General features: G+C 36.0%; 1 protein-coding gene across 1 annotated transcript in view; it reads right to left on the reverse strand.

Moving 5' to 3' along the window:
* The window catches only part of lrp4 (low density lipoprotein receptor-related protein 4), a 127,446-nt gene extending 105,931 nt beyond the window's left edge, over positions 1–21,515 (reverse strand). The window contains 1 exon segment of the mRNA XM_048185291.1: positions 20,962–21,515. Within this exon segment, the coding sequence (XP_048041248.1) occupies positions 20,962–21,019 (58 nt within the window). The 5' untranslated portion in view covers positions 21,020–21,515.
* Between the last annotated feature and the right edge of the window lie 1,432 nt (positions 21,516–22,947).

Genomic DNA, 22,947 nt, shown 5'->3' on the forward strand with positions numbered 1-22,947 from the left:
AACCGTTTGAGATATTCAAAATCCGTTTGCAATTAAACAACTTCAATGTGTTAGCAACAAGTTAAAAAAAGCTTGGTGTAAATTGGATAAACCCTGTAGGAGTAGTAGTATAAAATTCATAGCCTGTTTTTTCAAAAAATTTACGTTCAAACAAAAACAGCCGACTTCCTGTTGGTCGGAGCTAATGAATGTAAATTAGAAAATTGTCCGGCTTGATGAGAACAATATGTGTACCGAGTTTGGTGACTGTAGGAAAAACTAACCCCCCCACTTTTGTCAAAAGGTGGCGCTACTGAGCCCCTCCACCACGCCCATTTCTATGGCTTTGTCCATGTCTACTGGTTGACAATATTGATGTGTGTGTCGAGTTTCATGCAATTTGAAGCATGTTAAGAGCCTCAAAAACACTCAAGAATATTATTACAGTTTGACCTGTTGCCATGGCAACAATATTTCAAATATCAAAAATCCTGTCATAGGTCTACATCTGCTGTGTATTGAAGCAGTTCAAGTTTGAAGTTTGAAGCAAATCAGGTAAAAATAAGAGGGTGATCTCAAAGCATTTCAAAAAGTGATACACTTCCTGCTGCCAGTTGGTGGCGCTATAACTTTGACTCACAATAGTCACATCCATGTGATCAGACTACTACAACCAACACACTCGTGAAGTTTCATAAAGATCAATATATGTATGCAGACGTTATAACACATTTCCTGTTTCCTTTTTCTCGCCATAAATTTGTTGCCTCGCCACGGCCAAACCGTTCGAGATATCAAAAATCCCCTGGCAATTTTTAATCATCAGTGTCTTGACTTCATGCTGACCGAGTTTAGTGGCAATCGGATTAATCGTCTAGGAGGAGTATATCAAATTCCAGAGCATGCGTTTTTCAAACAACCCTTAATAGCTGACTTCCTGTTGGCGTGGCGTTTAACTTAGAGCACGAAAGTTGTTCGGCCCGATGAGGTCTATATGTGTACCGAGTTTCATACTAATACGTGCAAGCGTGTTTAATATATGGACCAAATTTTCAGACTTTTTTCAAGGGGGCGCTGTCGAGCCCCCCTGCCACGCCCGGGTACCACCCTCTGCGGCGTCCTAATGGCCGCGGATTCCAATGTGTGTGCCAATTTTCAAGAGTTTTTGAGCATGTTAAGGCCCCCAAAAAGCCCCGGAAGACGGAAAAAAAAAATAATAATCCTTATAAATATAGCTGCGAGCAGCGATGGCGGGCCCAAGCCCGGTGGCACCGCCACCCCGGTGGCTTCAGGGCAACTGTGCACAGCGGGCAATAGGCACTTAAAACGGTTAAACATCAAAGGACTATGTCAAATTCACTCCACATTTACTGCACTACAAGGTGCCACTATAGAGCCCCTCCTCCCTGCCCATTTTCAAAGGATTACATGTGCCAAGTTTTAACATTATTCTGATGAATTTTGAAGCAAATCAGGTAAAAATAAGAGGGTGATCTCAATGTATGCTGAAAGTGACACATTTTCTGCTTCCAGTTGGTGGCGCTATTACTTTGAATCACAATAGTCACATCCATGTGATCAGCCTTGTACAACGAAGACTAAGCCGAAGTTTCATCAAAATCAATTAATGTATGCAGAAGTTATAACACTTTGTTTCCCTTTTCTTGCCATAAATTCGTTGCCTCGCCACGGCCAAACCGTTTGAGATATCCAAAATCCGTTTGCAATTAAACAACTTCAATGTGTTAGCAACAAGTTAAAAAAAGTTTGGTGTAAATTGGATAAACCCTGTAGGAGCAGTAGTATAAAATTCATAGCCTGTTTTTTCAAAAAATTAACATTCAAACCAAAATAGCTGACTTCCTGTTGGTCGGAGCTAATGAATGTAAATTAGAAAATTGTCCGGCTTGATGAGAACAATATGTGTACCGAGTTTGGTGATTGTAGGAAAAACTAACCCCCCCACTTTTGTCAAAAGGTGGCGCTACTGAGCCCCTCCACCACGCCCATTTCTATGGCTTTGTCCATGTCTACTGGTTGACAATATTGATGTGTGTGTCGAGTTTCATGCAATTTGAAGCATGTTAAGAGCCTCAAAAACACTCAAGAATATTATTACAGTTTGACCTGTTGCCATGGCAACAATATTTCAAATATCAAAAATCCTGTCATAGGTCTACATCTGCTGTGTATTGACATTACACTGATGAAGTTTGAAGCAAATCAGGTAAAAATAAGAGGGTGATCTCAAAACATTTCAAAAAGTGATACACTTCCTGCTGCCAGTTGGTGGCGCTATAACTTTGACTCACAATAGTCACATACCATGTGATCAGACTACTACAACCAACACACTCGTGAAGTTTCATAAAGATCAATATATGTATGCAGACGTTATAACACATTTCCTGTTTCCTTTTTCTCGCCATAAATTCGTTGCCTCGCCACGGACCAAACCGTTCGAGATATCAAAAATCCCCTGGCAATTTTTAATCATCAGTGTCTTGACTTCATGCTGACCGAGTTTGGTGGCGATCGGATTAATCGTCTAGGAGGAGTATATCAAATTCCAGAGCATGCGTTTTTCAAACAACCCTTAATAGCTGACTTCCTGTTGGCGTGGTGTTTAACTTAGAGCACGAAAGTTGTTCGGCCCGATGAGGTCTATATGTGTACTGAGTTTCATACTAATACGTGCAAGCGTGTTTAATATATGGACCAAATTTTCAGACTTTTTTCAAGGGGGCGCTGTCGAGCCCCCCTGCCACGCCCGGGTACCAGCCTCTCCGGCGTCCTAATGGCCGCGGATTCCAATGTGTGTGCCAATTTTCAAGAGTTTTTGAGCATGTTAAGGCCCCCAAAAAGCCCCGGAAGACGGAAAAAAAATAAAAAAAAAAAAAAAAAAAAAATAATAATAATCCTTAGAAGAACAAGAGGGCCCTGCGCGAATTTTCGCTTGGGCCCTAATAATCCGCGAATTTTCGCTTGGGCCCTAATTATGACTATTGTGAAATGCTGATAAAAGTATGTGCGATAAGATTTGTTTCATTCATTCAAGTCGAATTATAAAACGTGGTTACCATTTAACCAATGCGTCATGTATGAATCAATAATTACAGACACACTCAAGACTGACAACAAAACATCAACTAATATCATTAAAGCTGCAGTATGGAAGATTTTTTTGTACTATATTATATATATATATATATATATATACACACACACACATTTTATATATATATATATATATATATATATATATATATATATATATATATATATATATATATATATATATATATATATATATATATATATATATATATATATATACATATATATATATATATATATATATATATATATATATATATATATATATATATATACACACACACACATTATATATATATATATATATATATATATATATATATATATATATATATATATATATATATATATATATATATATATATATACACACATATACATACAGTGGGTACGGAAAGTATTCAGAGCCCTTAAATTTTTCACTCTTTGTTATATTGCAGCCATTTGCTAAAATCATTTAAGTTCATTTTTTTTCCTCAATGTACACACAGCACCTCATATTGGCAGAAAAACACAGAATTGTTGACATTTTTGCAGATTTATTAAAAAAGAAAAACTGAAATATCACATGGTCCTAAGTATTCAGACCCTTTGCTCAGTATTTAGTAGAAGCACCCTTTTGATCTAATACAGCCATGAGTCTTTTTGGGAAAGATGCAACAAGTTTTTCACACCTGGATTTGGGGATCCTCTGCCATTCCTCCTTGCAGATCCTCTCCAGTTCTGTCAGGTTGGATGGTAAACGTTGGTGGACAGCCATTTTTAGGTCTCTCCAGAGATGCTCAATTGGGTTTAAGTCAGGGCTCTGGCTGGGCCATTCAAGAACAGTCACGGAGTTGTTGTGAAGCCACTCCTTCGTTATTTCAGCTGTGTGCTTAGGGTCATTGTCTTGTTGGAAGGTAAACCTTCAGCCCAGGCTGAGGTCCTGAGCACTCTGGAGAAGGTTTTCATCCAGGATATCCCTGTACTTGGCCGCATTCATCTTTCCCTCGATTGCAACCAGTCGTCCTGTCCCTGCAGCTGAAAAACACCCCCACAGCATGATGCTGCCACCACCATGCTTCACTGTTGGGACTGTATTGGACAGGTGATGAGCAGTGCCTGGTTTTCTCCACACATACCGCTTAGAATTAAGGCCAAAAAGCTCTATCTTGGTCTCATCAGACCAGAGAATCTTATTTCTCACCATCTTGGAGTCCTTCAGGTCTTTTTTAGCAAACTCCATGCGGGCTTTCATGTGTCTTGCACTGAGGAGAGGCTTCCGTCGGGCCACTCTGCCATAAAGCCCCGACTGGTGGAGGGCTGCAGTGATGGTTGACTTTCTACAACTTTCTCCCATCTCCCGACTTCATCTCTGGAGCTCAGCCACAGTGATCTCTGAGCTCTACAGGCAGTTCTTTTGACCTCATGATTCTCATTTGCTCTGACATGCACTGTGAGCTGTAAGGTCTTATATAGACAGGTGTGTGGCTTCCCTAAACAAGTCCAATCAGTATAATCAAACACAGCTGGACTCAAATGAAGGTGTAGAACCATCTCAAGGATGATCAGAAGAAATGGACAGCACCTGAGTTAAATATATGAGTGTCACAGCAAAGGGTCTAAATACTTCGGACCATGTGATGTTTCAGTTTTTCTTTTTTAATAAATCTGCAAAAATGTCAACAATTCTGTGTTTTTCTGTCAATATGGGGTGCTGTGTGTACATTAATGAGGGAAAAAAAATGAACAAATGATTTTAGCAAATGGCTGCAATATAACAAAGAGTGAAAAATTTAAGGAGGTCTGAATACTTTCTGTACCCACTGTTTGTTTGTGTGTGTGTGTGTGATATATATATATATATATATATATATATATATATATATATATATATATATATATATATATATACACATATTACACACACACAGACACACACAGTGGGTACAGAAAGTATTCAGATTCATTAATTATAAAATTATTTATAATTTTAAAAATTATAAATAATTATAAAATTATAATTAATTTAATTAATTTTCATTTAATTGCAATTAACATTCAATTAACTGTCCAAAACATTATATATTCAGTTCACACTTAAGTTTTAAAGATAATTCAACATATGCTGCAATTATTATCACCAAAATAAATAAGGAAGTACTGCACAAAATTACTGACACAACACTGAAAACAATGCACTTCAGATACAATCTAGAAAACAATGCCTGGTGGATGGACTCAATAGGGCATATAAATGCCATGGCAACTGAGCAAAAATACTAATTTTATAGTGTTTTAGAATAATTAGAAATAAAAGTATAACCCTTTTTTGTATGTCTGACTGTGTGGGAAGAGTTCAAAGAATACCACATGAAAAGAGAGGGTGGGTGGAAGTAAGGGCAGGCTGCCAATGGAAAATATCTGACCATTGACTATGAAGCCAGGCAGGCACCAAATGAGCCATTTTTTTCTACCCACTGCCACGACTGCCCAGCAACTGGACCGCGCCATGCACCTGTCTCACACACACATAACAGCGTCTGTAGGCACATATGCAATAAGGTTTGTGCATGTCAAACTGCACAAAGTGGAGCATGACCAATACACACCCGCATAGATAAAAGTGTGCACACACAGAACTAAGCCGTGGCACCTGTCAGAGCTGTAAATGAGGGCTTACGTATGAGACTGGCTGAGGGAACACTGGCACATTCACAACATTCCAGCCCAAATCCCCATGATTCACAATGAAACCTGCAGGAGACAAAGTATCTCAACATTGGCCAAGCAGTAGAGACTAGGGGTGTCACAATACCTTAATTTAGTCTCACAGTAATATACCAGCTGAAGAACCATGATGCCAAGTAGTATCACAATACCATCCATATCCTTCGGAAGTGCCAGTGTCTCTGGTATATTCATTATAGTTTGGTATATTTGTTATAGTTTGCACAAAGATGATGATGATATTATTATTATAATTATTATTATTATTATTATTATTGTGAACCGTGTTCCGGTTTAACCCTATATGCCTGATTTCACAGACAAGGCTTAAGCCTAGTCCCAGACTACAATGCATGTTTGAGCTGTTTTAACTAAAAGTAATTTGAACTAACATATCTTAAAATATGTCAGTGCTATTGTTTTGTCTCAAGATGCACACCAGTAATGTTTTTTCTAAGGCTGTTTAAATACTTAAATATCCTAATTGAACTAAGAACCTAATCCTGGCTTAATCTAAGCCCGGTCTGTGAAACCGGCCCTTAGTCTATTCTAGTCTAGTCTAGAATAAAATAGACTTTGCACTGCTACAACTTGATTGAATGCTCCAAACAAACCTGATCTGTGTGTCCTATACTACAAACAATTTGGTGTACGTTTATTTTTATAACACAAAGGTTAGAGAATATTTTGCTAAAAAAAATATTTCAGTCTTCTTCAAAATGTCACATTTAATTCAACATGTTACTTGCCATTTCTTTGTAATTAACTGTGAAATTTACTAGCAATGTCTGAGTGAAAATTTCTAAAAAAATTTTTAGAGTAGGATTTACTATGAAAGCATTTTCACACAGAAATTGCTATTAAAGGATTAGTTCATTTCAGAATTAAAATTTCCTGATAATTTACTCTCCCCCGTCATCCAAGATGTTTATGTCTTTCTTTCTTCAGTCGAAAAGAGATTAAGGTTTTTGAGGAAAACATTCCAGGATTTTTCTCCATATAGTGGACTTCACTGGGGTACAACGGGTTGAAGGTCAGAATTGCAGTTTCAATGCAGCTTCAAAAGGGTTCTAAACGATCCCAGATGAGAAATAAGGGTCTTATCTATCGAAACAATTGATGATTTTCTAAAAACAAAAATTATATACTTTTTAACCACAAATGCTCGTCTTGTACTACTCTGCAATGCGCCACACATTATGTAATAACGTCGGAAAGGTCACGCGTGATCAGCGAACATGCATAGACTAAGTCAAACGCCCTTTACAAAAAAAAAAAAAAAAAAAAAAGGCTAAAACAATGATGTAGGACGATTTTGAAGTTGGAGGAGAAAATGAGATGGTTTTTCGCCCTACCACGGTACTTCCGCCTACGTCACCTGTGACCTGTAACGTGATTACGTAATGCGTGGCGCATTGCAGACTAGTGCAAGACGAGCATTTGTGGTTAAAAAGTATATAAATTTGTATTTTTATGTTTATTAGAAAATGAACATTTGTTGGTAGATAGATAAGACCCTTATTCCTTGACTGGGATCGTGTACAGCCCTTTGAATCTGCAATTTGGACCTTCGACCCATTGTACCCCTGTGCACTATATGGAGAAAAATCCTGAAATGTTTTCCTCAAAAACCTTAATATCTTTTCAATTGAAGAAAGAAAGACATAAACATCTTGCATGTCATGGGGGAGAGTAAATTATCAGGAAATTTTAATCCTGAATTGAACTAAATCCTTTATCTGCAAGTAACACATTGAATTAAACATAAAAAGTTTATGTAGAAATAGTATTTTGAAATAGTATTTTCCAGTAAACCATACTGCAGTAATCTTTGTTTTATTTACAAACCAGATGCGATAAGATACCAGCAACAAGCAATTTGTCTGTACAGATCAGACGCGAGACCGCAATAAGAAGCAATAAAATCAGAAGAGTATGTGGGCAGAATCTCTCTGCAAGTTAAAGAACTTGATAAGAACATAGTCAAAGTAATAAAACAATTAAAGCATTTTACCATCATTCCAAATATGTACTAAGTGACTGATACAATCTTTGTCATGTAGTAAACTTCAAACAGATGTTTACACAGATTTTCAATATCTGAGGTAATTTATTCATTGTTACATTCATTATGGCTATTAAAGTCATTAACAACAATTTTCAATGTCAAATTGAAACCATTGTAATATTATACAAATCACAATCAGTACCTGAGCTGTAAGCCGTGATGTTGCCGAAATAGAAGCCCTGCCGCGAAACGTACAAAAACAGAACAACAAGGTGTACTAGGGCTTCCCCTGACTAAAGATTTTTCTAGTCGACTAGTAGTCATTTATTTAAGCCATTAGCTGACTAGTCGCACGTTTATGATATTCATATAATTACTTAAATATATACTGGGGGGTGGGTGGCATCAAAAAATGGTTAGTTTCAAGGCTAAGAAGAATATTATATGTAATATTTCTAACATTGTTGTACATCACAGATAAATACTTAATCATAATATTGAGCCTTTAAAATAAAAAATGAGCACTCAAGTGCATGCACTTGTGGCAGCGCACCAGGAAAGATGGTCAACAATGTGTCGGAAAAAAAACAGAGACTTGCTGAACATTTTAATAATTTATTGGTAAACTAGTGTTCTCTGCGTCAGTGTTGGCTGCAAAGATGAAGTTGACCATGCTGACTCACCATCTCCGCAGTATAGTGGCCTTTAGAGAGAAATGCACCTTTCATAAGGATCACATAATCAGAGAATATTTGTTTTTGAATTTGAATTGAAAAAGTAGACATATAGAACATGTCTGCGAGGCAATGCTTGTATTAGTACGAGTTTCGATTCATTTTTGTGATGCACTCCAGAAAGAATTTATAGGTTTACATTTGGATTTCCTGCCCGACATACTGTAATTACCACATGGGCAAGCCATGTAACAATCTGTTGGTCGTGGACTGCATGACCTTGACACTTCCTGTTAAGTCTTTTTTTTTTCCTTTCTGCAATTAACTAAATAGAATTTGGTTGACTAAAAGCCCCGATATACTTCAAACGAAATCCATGAATGAACTGATGTGACCTCATTTCGAACAAAACCAGACTGAAACAAAGTTCGCTTTGGCTGGTAAACACATTTGTACTCCCATTGGTCCATGGCCATTCACATAAGGTAGGTGTGCACTGAGGCTCCGCCTTCTTTCACGTGAAAAATCTTTTCCAGTTCATTTCTCCTAAAGAGTTTGTGGAAGTCAGACATTCGCAAGTGAAAAAAGAAAAAGGGTACACTGGAGTAAATGTACAGATGTACAAATGTACAGCTGCTTTATAGTAGAAAACCAAGTTGTACTTCTGATGAAATGAGACATTGACACTGTTTTTCATGTTAAATACGGTAAAGCTGCTTGAATTTAAACAATCTATTGTCTAATGTGCTATAATATAAACGTGACGTGACTTTACTGGAGTGCTGAATTACAGAACTTGTGCAAACAAACATGTCTACATTGCTATGATCAGATGCATTTCTTATGCTTTATTAAAAAGCTTGCTAGTTTCTCTATTTTGTTGTGTGTTTATTTTGTTATTGAGAGCAAAGTATGCTGCATATATTTACATATTCATCTAACTGTCGTACTCAGCAGTGTGGGTTGTGTCAGATGTTCGATAACAGTATATTTTTGATCACATATTTAGAACTTTTTTTTTTACCCCTAAACGCCTTTAGCCTCTTCTCGTCGACTAACATTTAAGGTGCGTTCACACTTGTAGTTCGGTTTGTTTGGTCCGGACCAAAAAAAAGAAAAACATTTAGCCCTGGTCCAATTAGCATTCAGATTGGCAATTTTATCGGCGAACCAAAAGATACCGAACCTAAAGGCATAGGGACACGTTCACAATCTGATTGGTCGGATTTTATGACGTATTGACTATTATAAGACGGAACTTACCGAACATTCAAAACAATGCTTTGTGCTGAGATAAATGTGCTTGTTGTGTGTGTGTAGCCTGCATATGATGGTATTTTGGCCAGCTGGGAACTCGTGAAGAGCAGCTTATAAAATGTGTAAAGGAGTCAAAACAGCTGCGGGAATCCATCCGTCATAAACAGGGCCGGCCCAGGGTCTGTTGGTGCCCTTGGCGAGATTTTAGATTAATATGTTATGATGATGTATTATAAATTACGTCAAGATGCAGAAAGTGTTTAAATTAGTCCAACATGACATGTTGTCAAATCATTTTTGAGGATTCTGTCCTTTTTAGGGTCTCATCTTCCCATTTTTGGTTCATTTCAGTCTTTGTTCTGTGTTTCATTCATATATCATTCAAACCGCACCAGAGTTCGCTTGGAAGACCCATCTTTTCAGCAGTCTCGGTCCACTTGTTTGGTGCACACTAGGGTTCGGATGGCAGTTCAAATGAACTGCACTAACAGAGCAATCACATTAGGGTTCGTTTTTTAATCGAACCAAACATGACAAGTGTGAACTCACCCTTAGTCGACTATAAGGGGGCAGCCCTATGGTGTTTAATGCGTAAATTTTCTTTCTTATATATCATTATGCTCTTTTTAAAACTGTTGGTCTATGTACGTTTTCATGAGAAACATTTTATCCGTTGCATCACTTCTTTGTTTTTTGTTTTTCAGCATCTTGTAATGTCTAATGTTAAGATGGTGTCAGCAGAGCTCAAGAATCCCACTGTGCGTTTCATTTGTCTGAGCCGTAAGTCTCACAACTGAGATCAAAATACAGTGTCACTGGCAATATTTTAAGGCTTAAGCAACACAACACAACACAACCGAAGAACCAGTATACCATGGAACATTAGAGGAGACAGTCTAAACAAGCAATTTTTGTGTAATCTGTTTAAGAACAAAACATCATTCAGCAAACTTAGTCTTGAAAACAAATTTTACTCTCAAACAATACATAGTGAATCAAAGGGCAATTTGCAGAATCATTCAGTTGCAATCTACTACCAGAGACAAACTGCTTTGTTGTCAGTCAGAGTGACTATAGTCTAGATGCAAACCCAAAGCAGCACATGAAACAAAATCTCACAATATATATAGGCGAAGATTCATTTTACAGAACTCCCATTATATAGGAAACAGGAGGCTACTTTGAAGAACTTTTACATAAGATTGGCCACTAAGGAAAGACAAAGGCAACTGACAAAGTGATCAAGAGGAGTAAGTAAATATACATTTCAGGTCTTAAGAGTTCTGAGGAAACTATGAATACACTACAAATATGTACATAGAGATGTTGTTAGATTCAGCACAATGGTATTTTGTCCACCACTCGCAATAACTGTTGAATATCCGACACTGTTGACACTGGAATATATATTTACTGACATAAACTTGTATGTGACTGTAGAGGTCGGAAATTTTAGTTAAAAATATAGCTCCCAAAAGCAAATTAGTTCTTTAAGGGATAGTTCACCCAAAAATGAAAATTACCCCATGAGTTACTCACCCTCAAGCCATATGTGTATATGACTTTCTTCTTTCAGCCAAACACTATCAGAGTTATATTAAAAATATCCTGGCTTGTCCAAGATTTATAATCTGGAAGTGACTGGAAGATGAGTTTTTGAAGTCCAAAAAAGTGCATCCATCGATCACAAAACGTACTTTAAAACTTCATAAAGTAAAATAACTAGCTTCCAGCGCGACAGCCATACGCATTTGACGTACGTCCAAAAAGTGCTAACTTTCTTTCACGATGTAGTACACAATGCCATGACGTTCTACGCTACGTTAAGTCGTACTATGCTACGTCCTATGTTATAATGCGTAGTACGTCATGTCATTGTGTACTACATCCCTAAAGTTAACGCTTTTTGGACGTACGTCGAATGTGTATGGACTTTGCGCCGGAAGCTCGTTATTTTACTTTATAAAGTTTTAAATATGGATATTTGTCTTACACAATGCAAGGATTCACTTCAGAAGGCCTTTATTAAGTCCCCAGATCAATCGATTGACTTTATTGGACTTCAAAATCTCATCCTCCCATTATGAAGCTTGGATGACCCAGGATATTTTTAATATAACTGATTGTGTTTGGCTGAAAGAAGAAAGTCATATACACCTAGAATGGCTTGAGGGTGAGTAAATTATGGGGTAATTTTCATTTTTGGGTGACTAACCCTTTATGAAAAAGGTGTGAAATTTCAAGGCCGCAGCTCAAATGGGTTCGTAGCCTAAGATTTCATATTTTCAAATCTCATACTGGTTGCTAAGCAACCACAGCCATAATCATTCCATAACTTAGATTATTTTATTCATAGGTTGACAAAGCTTTAAAAGTGGCTCACGACTTATAAGTAGAACAAGCCACACAAAGAGCATGAAAACTGCTTTAATATATTTTAATAAATACATTGTGCTTTAACACTTTTTTCTTTTTTCATTTTCTTTTTTTTTTTTTTTTTTTTTTGCAGTCAGTTCAGTGAAGAAACTACTGAGCAGACTGGAAATCCTTCTGCAAAATAGCACAGAAAACACTGTTGCCATGGTTTTCATGGTCTTGAGGCTCTGCTACCTGAAAAGCTGAAAAGCTAGAGAGCTGGAACAAGACTGAGAAAAAGTGAAAAAAGAACTACAAATTTAACAGTAAAGCTTGCAAGGCAATACTATACACTGAATTTGGTGTAGGATTCACTCAGAAAATGCTTATAAATTTACCAATCAATTATAAAGAACTTCCAAATAACTCATTGAATTTAACATGAAATTTTGAAGTAGAAAGACCATAATAGTATTTTGTTAAAAAGCATTTTGTGTTGCAGCATCTATGTGTTTCTTGGCAACTATTTTGCTTGTGAAGAACTACACTGCTTGGCGGAAGAATAATATTTTACCAATAGCATTACATTTTTGTGTCTGTTTATTTAATGAAACTTTGCCAGGTGTGTGGAAAAATAGTTTTATAAAAGCAATAAGCTCAGTGAAGCTCGGGCTTCTAGGGACGTATTGCTTTATTACATAATTATTTAAAAATTTTGAAGGATGCACATAAGTTAAGATTGTTTTACTGTTTTTGAAAAGTCTATTATGTTCTGGCTGTATTTATTTGATGAAAAATACAGTACAAACCATAATATTGTGAAATACTATAATTGAAACTTAAAATAACCAGAAGATATTTTAAAATGCAATTTATTCCTGTGATGCAAAGCTGAATTTTCAGCATCATTACTCCAATATTCACTCAGTGCTACATGATCCTTCAGAATTCATTCTAATGTGTCGATTTGCTGCTCATGAAACATTTCCTACTAATAACAGTTGGAAAAAAGTTGTGCTGCTTAATATTTTTGTGGAAACCCTGAAACCCTACCATTTAAAAGTTTGAGGTAAGATCTTTAAAAAAAAAAAAAAAAAAAAAAAAAAAAGACGCATTAAATTGAAAAAGTGACAGTAAAGACATCTATAATGTTACAAAAGAATAGAGCATGAATGATATTTTACTTCATCTGCCCCTTAGAAAAAGTGATCAAAGAGCCAGTGTTGCAGTAACAGTTCAGGTTTTAAAGATTTTTTTTTTCAGTGGTTGATTGACAGGCGAGTATTCAATCAGTCCTTCAGTGTTATTGCCATCAGAAGAGAGGAGCAGTTACACCACAAATGCATGCGTTTTTGACTAGGCCTACCTCTCAATGTGATTTGAATAACTGGATCACAAAAAGTTCTGGTCCCGTTTAAAGCGTTGTCCACTTACGACTGGGTGACCCAAGACCAATCTTTCTTGGGTCACTTGATGAAGCTGATACATTGACATCTGTGCAGACATTTTTTTTTTTTTTTTTTTTTAGGAGCACTCATGCCCAGAAGTTGTGTACCTATACATACAATTCACTGCAGTTTCCAGCGGAAATGAACAATAGTGTCTGTAAAACACCAACAACTTTTATTCCTTTAACACAAATTATGATTAAAGGTGCAGACATTGATTAATAAAGACTTCTTTTGTTTTCTTGCACAATACTTTGTAATGACCTCAAAACAATTTTACCATAGTGCATTTTGTAAACTAATAAATTTTCTCGTTTGCATCACATAACCAGCTCCAAATGTTTTGGCTTTTGTGAAGTGGTAAACTTGTGGAGTGTTGAGTCCTGTGAAACACAAGTCACAATAAAAGAGCACAAAGACATATGACTACTGTAATGGCCAATGACTATTATAATTTGCAATTCTCATTGAAAATGATAAGAACCATATTTTCCATCTTCCTCAAAATACTTTCATTACTTTTTTTAAAAACCCACACATTCCATTCTTCCTCATTCTTCATCAAAATATTTCGATCACAACCCACACAAACCAAGAAAAAAAGATTAATTTCAATGTTAAAACCAGAGACAAAGCATTTCATGAACTCTAAGCTGTTTGAAAATAAAATGCACAAAAACACCAGGTAATACAATAACAATAAGGTTGAATTTGCTAACAAATTCAGCCATTAATGTTAAGAGATGTATTAGTATTTAGCATATGTGCAAGTTAACATTAACAAAGATTAGATCATGCTAACATTGCTCAAACATAACAAACATTGCTCATTGAAAATAAATGTTAACTGTAGCATGTTCAAAATTCAATTTCATTCTTTCTACTGCAAAATTTTACATTTAATAGCATACATGCGGAAGTAGAAAGTACGTTCAAGGCGATATTTTGTTTATAAAGCATAAACGGTTGTATTTTTTCCGAAAATGACCAATCGTTTTGCTAGATAAGACCCTTATTTCTCATCTGGGATCGTTTAAAGCCCTTGAAGCTGCACTGAAACTGTAATATGGACCTTCAATCTGTTGGTAGCCATTGAAATACACTATAAGGAGAATAATTCTGGAATGTTTTCATCAAAAACCTTAATTTCTTTTCGACTGACGAAAGAAAGACATGAACATCTTGGATGACATGGGGGTGAGTAAATTATCAGGAAAAGTGTATTTAAAAGTGGACTACTCCTTTAATAATACTGGTTTTATTTACAACTTAGAAAAAAAATTTTTTTAGTGCACGTACACCACTTTTTTTCTAAGTTTTACAACCCTTTTCCAACTGCCTCCTCATTGATTGGGGGAAAAACAAACAGGGACACTACACAGAGTCAAAAGCTATTGTTTGCATACATCCTATACTGCTAGGGAGAGAGGCTGGCTTGTTTGGACATTTTGTCCCGACACTAAAGGACCACTTAAGTTCTCTGACTTCATTAGTGAGTGGAGCTTTTAACTTGCATACTGCTACTTAAAGCCTTGTGTTGTAGGACTATTACTATTAGAAACCCATATTGTCTCTTTAACAGAGCCTGTTGCTGAGGCCTCTTGGATGGTTTAGGGTATGCAGGCATAGTGGTGTGAATGTATTTCTGTGTGTGTGTGTGTGTGTGTGTGTGTGTGTGTGTGTGTGTGTGTGTGTGTGTGTGTGTGTGTGTGTGTGTGTGTGTGTGTGTGTGTTGGGGGTTGGACAAGGGGTTTCAAAAAAGAGGGACCACTGAACGTGACATGGATGAGTGAAAGATTTCTAGGCCAAGGACACAGAAAGCCTTTGACAGAGAGAAAGAAAGACAGAGACAGCCTGGGAAAAAGAGTAGTGAGAGTTCATTAGACACAATGCACCCAGTAAATAAAATTACTTACTGCTTCATTCTAAAGCTGTTCTAGATTCGGAATGCTTTCTTTAAACATTAGGAATGCCAGCTATTGTGAACACACTAATGAATAGAACAGATACCGATTAAAAGGGTAATTTGCCATTACAGACACTAAACACCTTCTCAATGCACATACTAATGTTGCATTCTTTCTTAAATTACATTTTCACATTTCAATGATCTTTTAACCTTCATTTTTCTCTTGAACATACAGTATATGTCACTAAATGTCAACTAATAAAGACTTCCTTGAACAACAGTATGTTATGACCTCAAAATGCTTTTACCATAGTACACATTTTGAAAACTAATACATTTTAAAGATTGCTTCCGCTTTCCGTATTCTTCAAAAAGCTTATGCTGTATGTCCTACAACTTCCCTATTCTACTTATGGAAAAAAATGGAACTGGCGACGTGTTCGTTACGTAAGTTGAATAGGGAAGGTGTAGGACATACAGAGTAAGCTTTTTGAAGAATACAGAAAGCGGAAGCACGTGCAAGGCGATCATTTGTGTTTATAAAGCATATATAGTTGTATTTTTTTATTTTTTTTTTTTTTTCGAAAATGACCGATCATTTCGCTAGATAAGACCCTTATTCCTCGTCTGGTATTGTTTAAAGCCCTTTGAAGCTGCACTAAAACTGTAATTTTGACCTTCAACCGTTTGGAGGCCATTGAAGTCCTCTAGAAGAAGAAAAATCCTGGAATGTTTTCATCAAAAGCTTAATTTCTTTTTGACTGAAGAAAGAAAGTCATGAACATCTTGGATGACATGGGGGTGAGTAAACTATCAGGAAAATTTTATTTGAAAGTGGACTAATCCTTTAATACATTAGCTCATTCATAAATAAGATTTCTGCCTGAGTCCCATCGGATTAGGGCTGTCAAACGATTAATCGCAATTAATCATATACAAAATAAAGGTTTGAGTTTGCATAATGTATGTGGGTGTACTGTGTGTAATTATTATGTATATATAAACACACACAAATTAATCTATATATTTAAGAGAAATATGTTATTTATGTACAAAATATTTTTATTTATATACTATAAATTATATAAAAATATAAATAAATACATACACTTGTACATATTTCTCAAATATATACATGAATGTGTTTGTATTTATATATACATAATTAAACACAGTACACTCACATATATTAGGCAAACTCAAACTTTTATTTTGTATGCGATTAATCGCGATTAATCGTTTGACAGCCCTACATCGGATTCATTTCCACCAGTTGTAGACGTGAAGACAACACCTCCCATGATTCCACAAAATCAAGACATTATCAAGCTACGCATTTGTTTTGAATAAGTGACCTCTAGCAGTGAAACTTACATATTGTGCCTTTAACATCACTCGCCGGACGCTTTATTTCCAAACTGCCGAAATACGTACAACAACCAACATAAAACATTACCAGCTTCACGTTCATCTGTTGGATAAAACTGAATGCACGCAAAAGCAAACATAATATTTTGCAGAAATGGTGCCATAGGCACGTTCTACCAATGAGCAATGGTTGAGAAAAATAATGAATGGCCCTTCTTTACCATGGCTAAATGTGGTGGTGGCATCCTAAATGTCATTGTGTATTGCACAACATAAAATAAAAATGTCTATTCACAGGGGGAGAATATCAGCACAAAAACACATCCACTTTTTGAGACAGAACTGGGCTAAGTGGCAGAGAGCCCACTTTATATCACATATAGAGGTGGCTCAAACAACAGTAAAGTATTGCCTACTCACCTGTCAAATCAACCAATAAGCTAAACAGGGTTTTCTTTAAATGGCTATCTGAAAGTTTGGTCTATCTGTCAGCTTGCCAGTACTAAACAGAGTTGTCTTTCATGACTTGAGCACAAAGTATACTTCGTTTTATTTTTTTTACGTTTTTTAGTGTATGCATACAGTCGAACGTGTAGCCTTTCAAACTGTACTCCATTTGATAGAGTGTGTGAACGCAGGCAGTCGACACGTGCAGTAGAAAGTTTCATCTTTGTCCAGTGTGTGCGCTATTTGAGGTTGAGGGAAAAAATGGGATCCAATATATTGGATTTGTGCATTTGGTCTTAAAGTGACAGCAGCCTAATATACCTGCTGCAGTCTGTGTCTCTGTTAATCAAACAACAAAAGACAAAGAGAAAAATCACTCACTGTAGCTATGTTTCCATCACCCTGTTTTTATGTGCATTTTGAAGCATCACATCAGAAACGAGTGATGGAAACTAAAAACTTTGCAATGCCACCGTCATCCGCTCGAACAACTTGATGGAAACGCAACTAAATCGCATTTGTTTGTTTTTTTTGGAAAATTGATGTTTGGATGGAAACCCAGCTTGTGATTGACTGCATAACTTTTGTAGCTTTAATAAGCATCAATTTATATTTAATTCATGCACTGAAGTATATACAGAGTTTTATTTTTGCAATTGATTTTTACAATTTCTGTCATATTTAGTTTTTTGTTGGCTAGACCTACTGTACCTGAAAACTTATTGTCCTATTGTTAGTAATTTACTGGTTTATTCTTATATTAAATTAACAAAGATATAATAAAATAACAAAAATAACAATACTGATACTGATATTGTGGGGAGAAAAAACTACTCACATGTGAAATAAGATTTTAGTCATATCACCCACGCCAAGGCACAGCATTTTCCCCCCCCATTATTTACATGGATCATGCAAATCAAACATTAAAAAAAATGGACCGTAACTGTTAATTACTGATTTAACTATAAAACATGTACTAACATGTAGACACCATGTTCCTTAACAAAAGCCCATATTCTAAAATGCCTTTTAACTTGTGCTACTAGCTCAAGACTCAAGCTTTTCACTTTTTTCTTCTCAATCTTAGAAAAACCCTAGGGTTCTTGACTTAATTTTAAAGAATTCTTTATGGCAAAAAGGTTCTATATAAGGAGAAATGTCTAAAATATCTGCACAATACTTTCAGGTTTAATGGGTTATTTCAATTGTGCCTGGTGTTTATAGTAAGTTTACATGCTGTTTAATTCATAACATTTAATGTAAATAAAAATGTATTAAAACTAACTAAATTAATTATTTAAAACTAAACCCATAAAATGATCCCATCATGGGAACCCATATGAAGCACCTGACAAAACCCTTTAAGGTTCTAAATAGGACATCTTCTAAAACTGTATAATGTACAAACTTGTAACACCTTTACTTATTCTCTCATGCAGGCTTATATATAATAATTACAAAAAAATTCATGCATTAGGCTTACAAAAAAAAACAACAACAAAAAAAACACTGCACAACACAAACAATCCCAGAGTCACTAAGAGCTCAGCATTTTGTTTAAATGTTAACTCTTCTCCAAATAAGATACAGAAAACACAAAAATGTCCTCATCACAATAAGTGTAAACATTTCCAACACACCAAATGGTATGTTGATGTCTTTGATATCTGACTGATTATTGGGCTATCTGACAGTCACTGTAACCTGAAAGCCTATTGGTCACTTTCCTTTTCTGTTTTTTTACACTATTTTTTTTTTTAAATATTAATTTTACAATACTTACTATTTTTGAAACACTGAATTTATTCAGAATATCCAATTTATCCTACACAATGAAATTTCTATGTATTAAAAAGATGATGTTAATTTACCGATTTATTACAATAGCCTACAAAATCTTTGCGTTGCGTCACTGAAAATGCTTCAACTAGAGCTGTTTTTGATGGCAGGACTCCTAAGGCAATTAGAAGTGTATAGATGCATCCTATGAGTAGTTGAATGGGATCATGACATTAGAGCTAATGCCCAGGGGGGTTGTGAGAAACCTAAGACATTGCCACAGATTTTCACACACTTTATAAAAAGCCCATACACTTGTAAGCAGGACATTGATAGAGCTATATGGCTTCCAGTGACTATAAATGCTACAAATATAAAGGAAACATCAGCTTAAGAATACACTAAAAGAATATCATCCTGTTATGAGGTTTCAGCATCTAGACCCATGGATGATACAGATCTTATAGGTCATCTTTAACATTAATGATAAAATTGTAAAACCAGTACCATACAGCAACAAGTTTAGAGATCATGCAGAATGTGGATGTTGTTGCATTATGCAATGGCACATTAACCTTCATATTTGTTTACTGTTAGAAATTAGTCTCTCTCAATAGACAACTCAATTTCATAGTATGTCTGGGTGGTCAATTCTTCTGCAATGTTTTGCAAAGAAAGAAAAAAAAAACCTAGAATAAAGAAACAAATTATGTCCATGTGACTAATCCTAACAAAACTGTAGCTACATGTCCTACCAAATATGTTGTTTTATTCACTTAAAACGTTGTGCACCTAAAAAAAATTGATCTACTTATTGAATAGTGTGTGAACCTCAATGCAGTTTCATTTGTACATGCAGGAATGGATCACAGGTGTAGTTTACATTTCACTGCCAAACACTGTAAAACAGTTTGTGTCATGAGAGATAAAGTTTATTCCTCAGATAATATATTATAGGCAATTGTTGAACAAGACATAAAGCTAGCGAAACATTACATTTAAATATGAAAGATTTTTTAGAATAATGTTTATAGGCTAATATATGTATATTACAAGGCATGGCTAACACAGATACATATAATTACGCGTAGTGTTATGTAAGAGGTGAAATTGTTTGGAAAGCATAGTACAATGAATAATGAAACTCACAGAGATACATTTACGCACACTTTTTGCAATGCCTCCAAGGGGGTTTTGTTACCTGATACACAAGGGAAGACGTCTAGTTGACATTTACATGTCAATCGCTGTAGTACACGGCATCTTCACTGATGCAACACTGTGTCATTTTTTTTTTTTTATCAGTGTAATTCTGTCAAAGCTGCGTCCGTGCATTTCTTTATTAAGGCCGAACCTGCGCTTTGAAGTCGCTACATTCCTGCCCGCGTGCAGCGGCTGTTCCAACATGTTGCAAATACAGTGTGAGCGGCGATGTTGACTTGCAACGAAGTGGCGATTATGTATTTTCTAAAAGACAAATGGTATTCAAAAGATAGCCTACTTTACGTGTTATATATAGTAGAAACATCCACGTTTACATAAACGAAAGACATCAAGTTGGTTTCAGCCAAGCTGCATTACTCAAGGAAATTTCTCTGCACGGTAAATTAAATTCTATTTATATAAGCTACATCAACAACAACAACTAGATAGTAGCTAGTATTAGTTTCTTATCTTGGCAAACTTACCATCGCGTGAGGAGATTTACTGTTTTAACGCGGTTTGAATCTATCACGACTCTGTTTTGTTTTGTTTGTGTAAGTGTCTGCTGTAACTCTTTGAAGATCATACGGTTTAATTGTGTTCGCTCAGACTGTTTTGGAGGGTATTTTCACACACTGGCGACTGTATTTACAAGTAACGACGTGTTTATTTCACAAAGCAAAGAAAGAACTCCAAAACACTTACCTTCGGCGAGAAGCATGAAAGTTAAAAGACTGCCACAAAGCACCGCAGTGAGCCTCATCGTGAAGAATCCTCTCTCGGTCGCGCTGTATTTTCGCAAATGTTTCTTTCAAGTATCAGCACCCTTCAGATCAACTGAATTAGATTAATAACTCTTTGAACACCATTGTTTAAGGCGTCTGTGATCCCATTCGGCCACGGGCTAAGTTAAACTACAGACAAATCAGGACGCCGCAACTCCACCAAGAACCTTGAAATGTTGTTCCACAGTCAGTCGCTGCTGCTGCTTCTGCTGGAATGATCAAAAGGTGCATTGGATTGTACCATGTGTGTTTCAGGGGTAGTTCCTATTTCAGCGTGAGATATCTAGAGGGCACAAATCACAAATCACCGTTCCCTAGTAAGTAACTTTTTTCAACTTCGCACTCGAGGTTTCGGCCGCTCTGTAAGTCCAATGAAAACAACTCCTCTGTGTCATTTTTTGTGGAATAGGCATTGCTCGTGACTCGCCACGGAAACTTTGAAGTTCTTTGAACCCTTTTCAAACGGTGGACTATGCAGCGGCCCTTTTACAAAGTGAGTCAATCCAAGTCAAATAAGGAGACGTCAATTGGCCAGTTGACTGAACTTAGCCCACGGACACTGACGCCTTCAATTACGGCTGTAAAGCACGCTTTATCTGCCCAAAATTTTTAGGCTACTGAATGGTACTAGCTTTATAACAACTGGTTCTGTCACACACACACACACACACACAAAAAAGAATACTAAATTATTTATATATTGCTATATAATAGGGGTGTAACGTACACAAAACTCACGGTTCGGTAGGCTACATACCTCGGTATGTCACGGTTGAAGTCACGGTTCGGTACAGCAGGTGGGGAGAAAACTAAACATAACATTTTTAAATTATTTTTTATTTTATTATTTTATTATTATTATTATTATTATTAAACAGTGATTTACTGTACAAATTGTTATTGTCTTTAAATATATTAAATTAAATTAGAACTAAAAGTTTCATAAGGATAAAAAAAAAGTATCTTTGCTAATGCTATAAACTGAAGGGAGCCCTTACTTGCACATTATACTACTATAATATTAAAGGTTAACAACTGAGCCCAAACTATTAGCCTAAATTCAATCACTTTTTATTTTTAGTAGGGGTGTTCGATTCCAGGTTTTTTGGAGTCGACTCCGACTCCCGACTCCCACTGTATGGCAGTCCGACTCCATTTACTGTGCATCAAAACAGGGTCATAAACATGCCAAGATGGCAGTCCTTACACACTTAATTTATTTTTCCCCGACGCAAAGCTTTAAAATCCCCTCATTAAAACAACACACGTTTAGCGAGAGTCCAATTTAAAGATGATTGATGAGTAGCCTATCAATGCTAATTGCCGATACCTATTTTAACCGAGAGAAAAGTCATGAAAAACATCTGTGGTCGAAAATTATGTCAGAATTAAATAAACGAGAAAGCAGGGATTCTTTAATGAATTCATCTCATTATAATGGTCAGGGGATGGCGCTAAATGCACATGATCATTGTCTTAAAAGTGCTTGGACACTAGAGTTATACATAAAAATGCATACATGTACACTTATTAATGTGTTTATTGTTGATGTGAGTTTTTTTTTAAATTATTTTTATGTATGGTTAGTTTAATGAACACGGATAACTATGGAAAATCAAATCTATATTTATTGCAATAATATAAGCTACCATCAATACTAATGCTGACACGGAGGTATAGTTACAAACTAAAGTCACTATGACTGTTATCTGAAAGTAAGCTACATAAATATAGGCTATGTGACAAAGTTTCTACGACAGCTCTGAGCTCTCTGATGCAATTCGTCAGTGTCTGAATTCCTCGCTTCATTTCGTTCCTTGCTTAGTGCACTTAACCATAGACACTATGCACTTAACTGCCATGCATTATGTAGGCTATGGATTCGAGAATCAGTAAACAAGTGAGC

Source organism: Megalobrama amblycephala, linkage group LG3, assembly GCF_018812025.1.
Source record: "Megalobrama amblycephala isolate DHTTF-2021 linkage group LG3, ASM1881202v1, whole genome shotgun sequence".
NCBI classification, from domain to species: Eukaryota; Metazoa; Chordata; class Actinopteri; order Cypriniformes; family Xenocyprididae; genus Megalobrama; species Megalobrama amblycephala.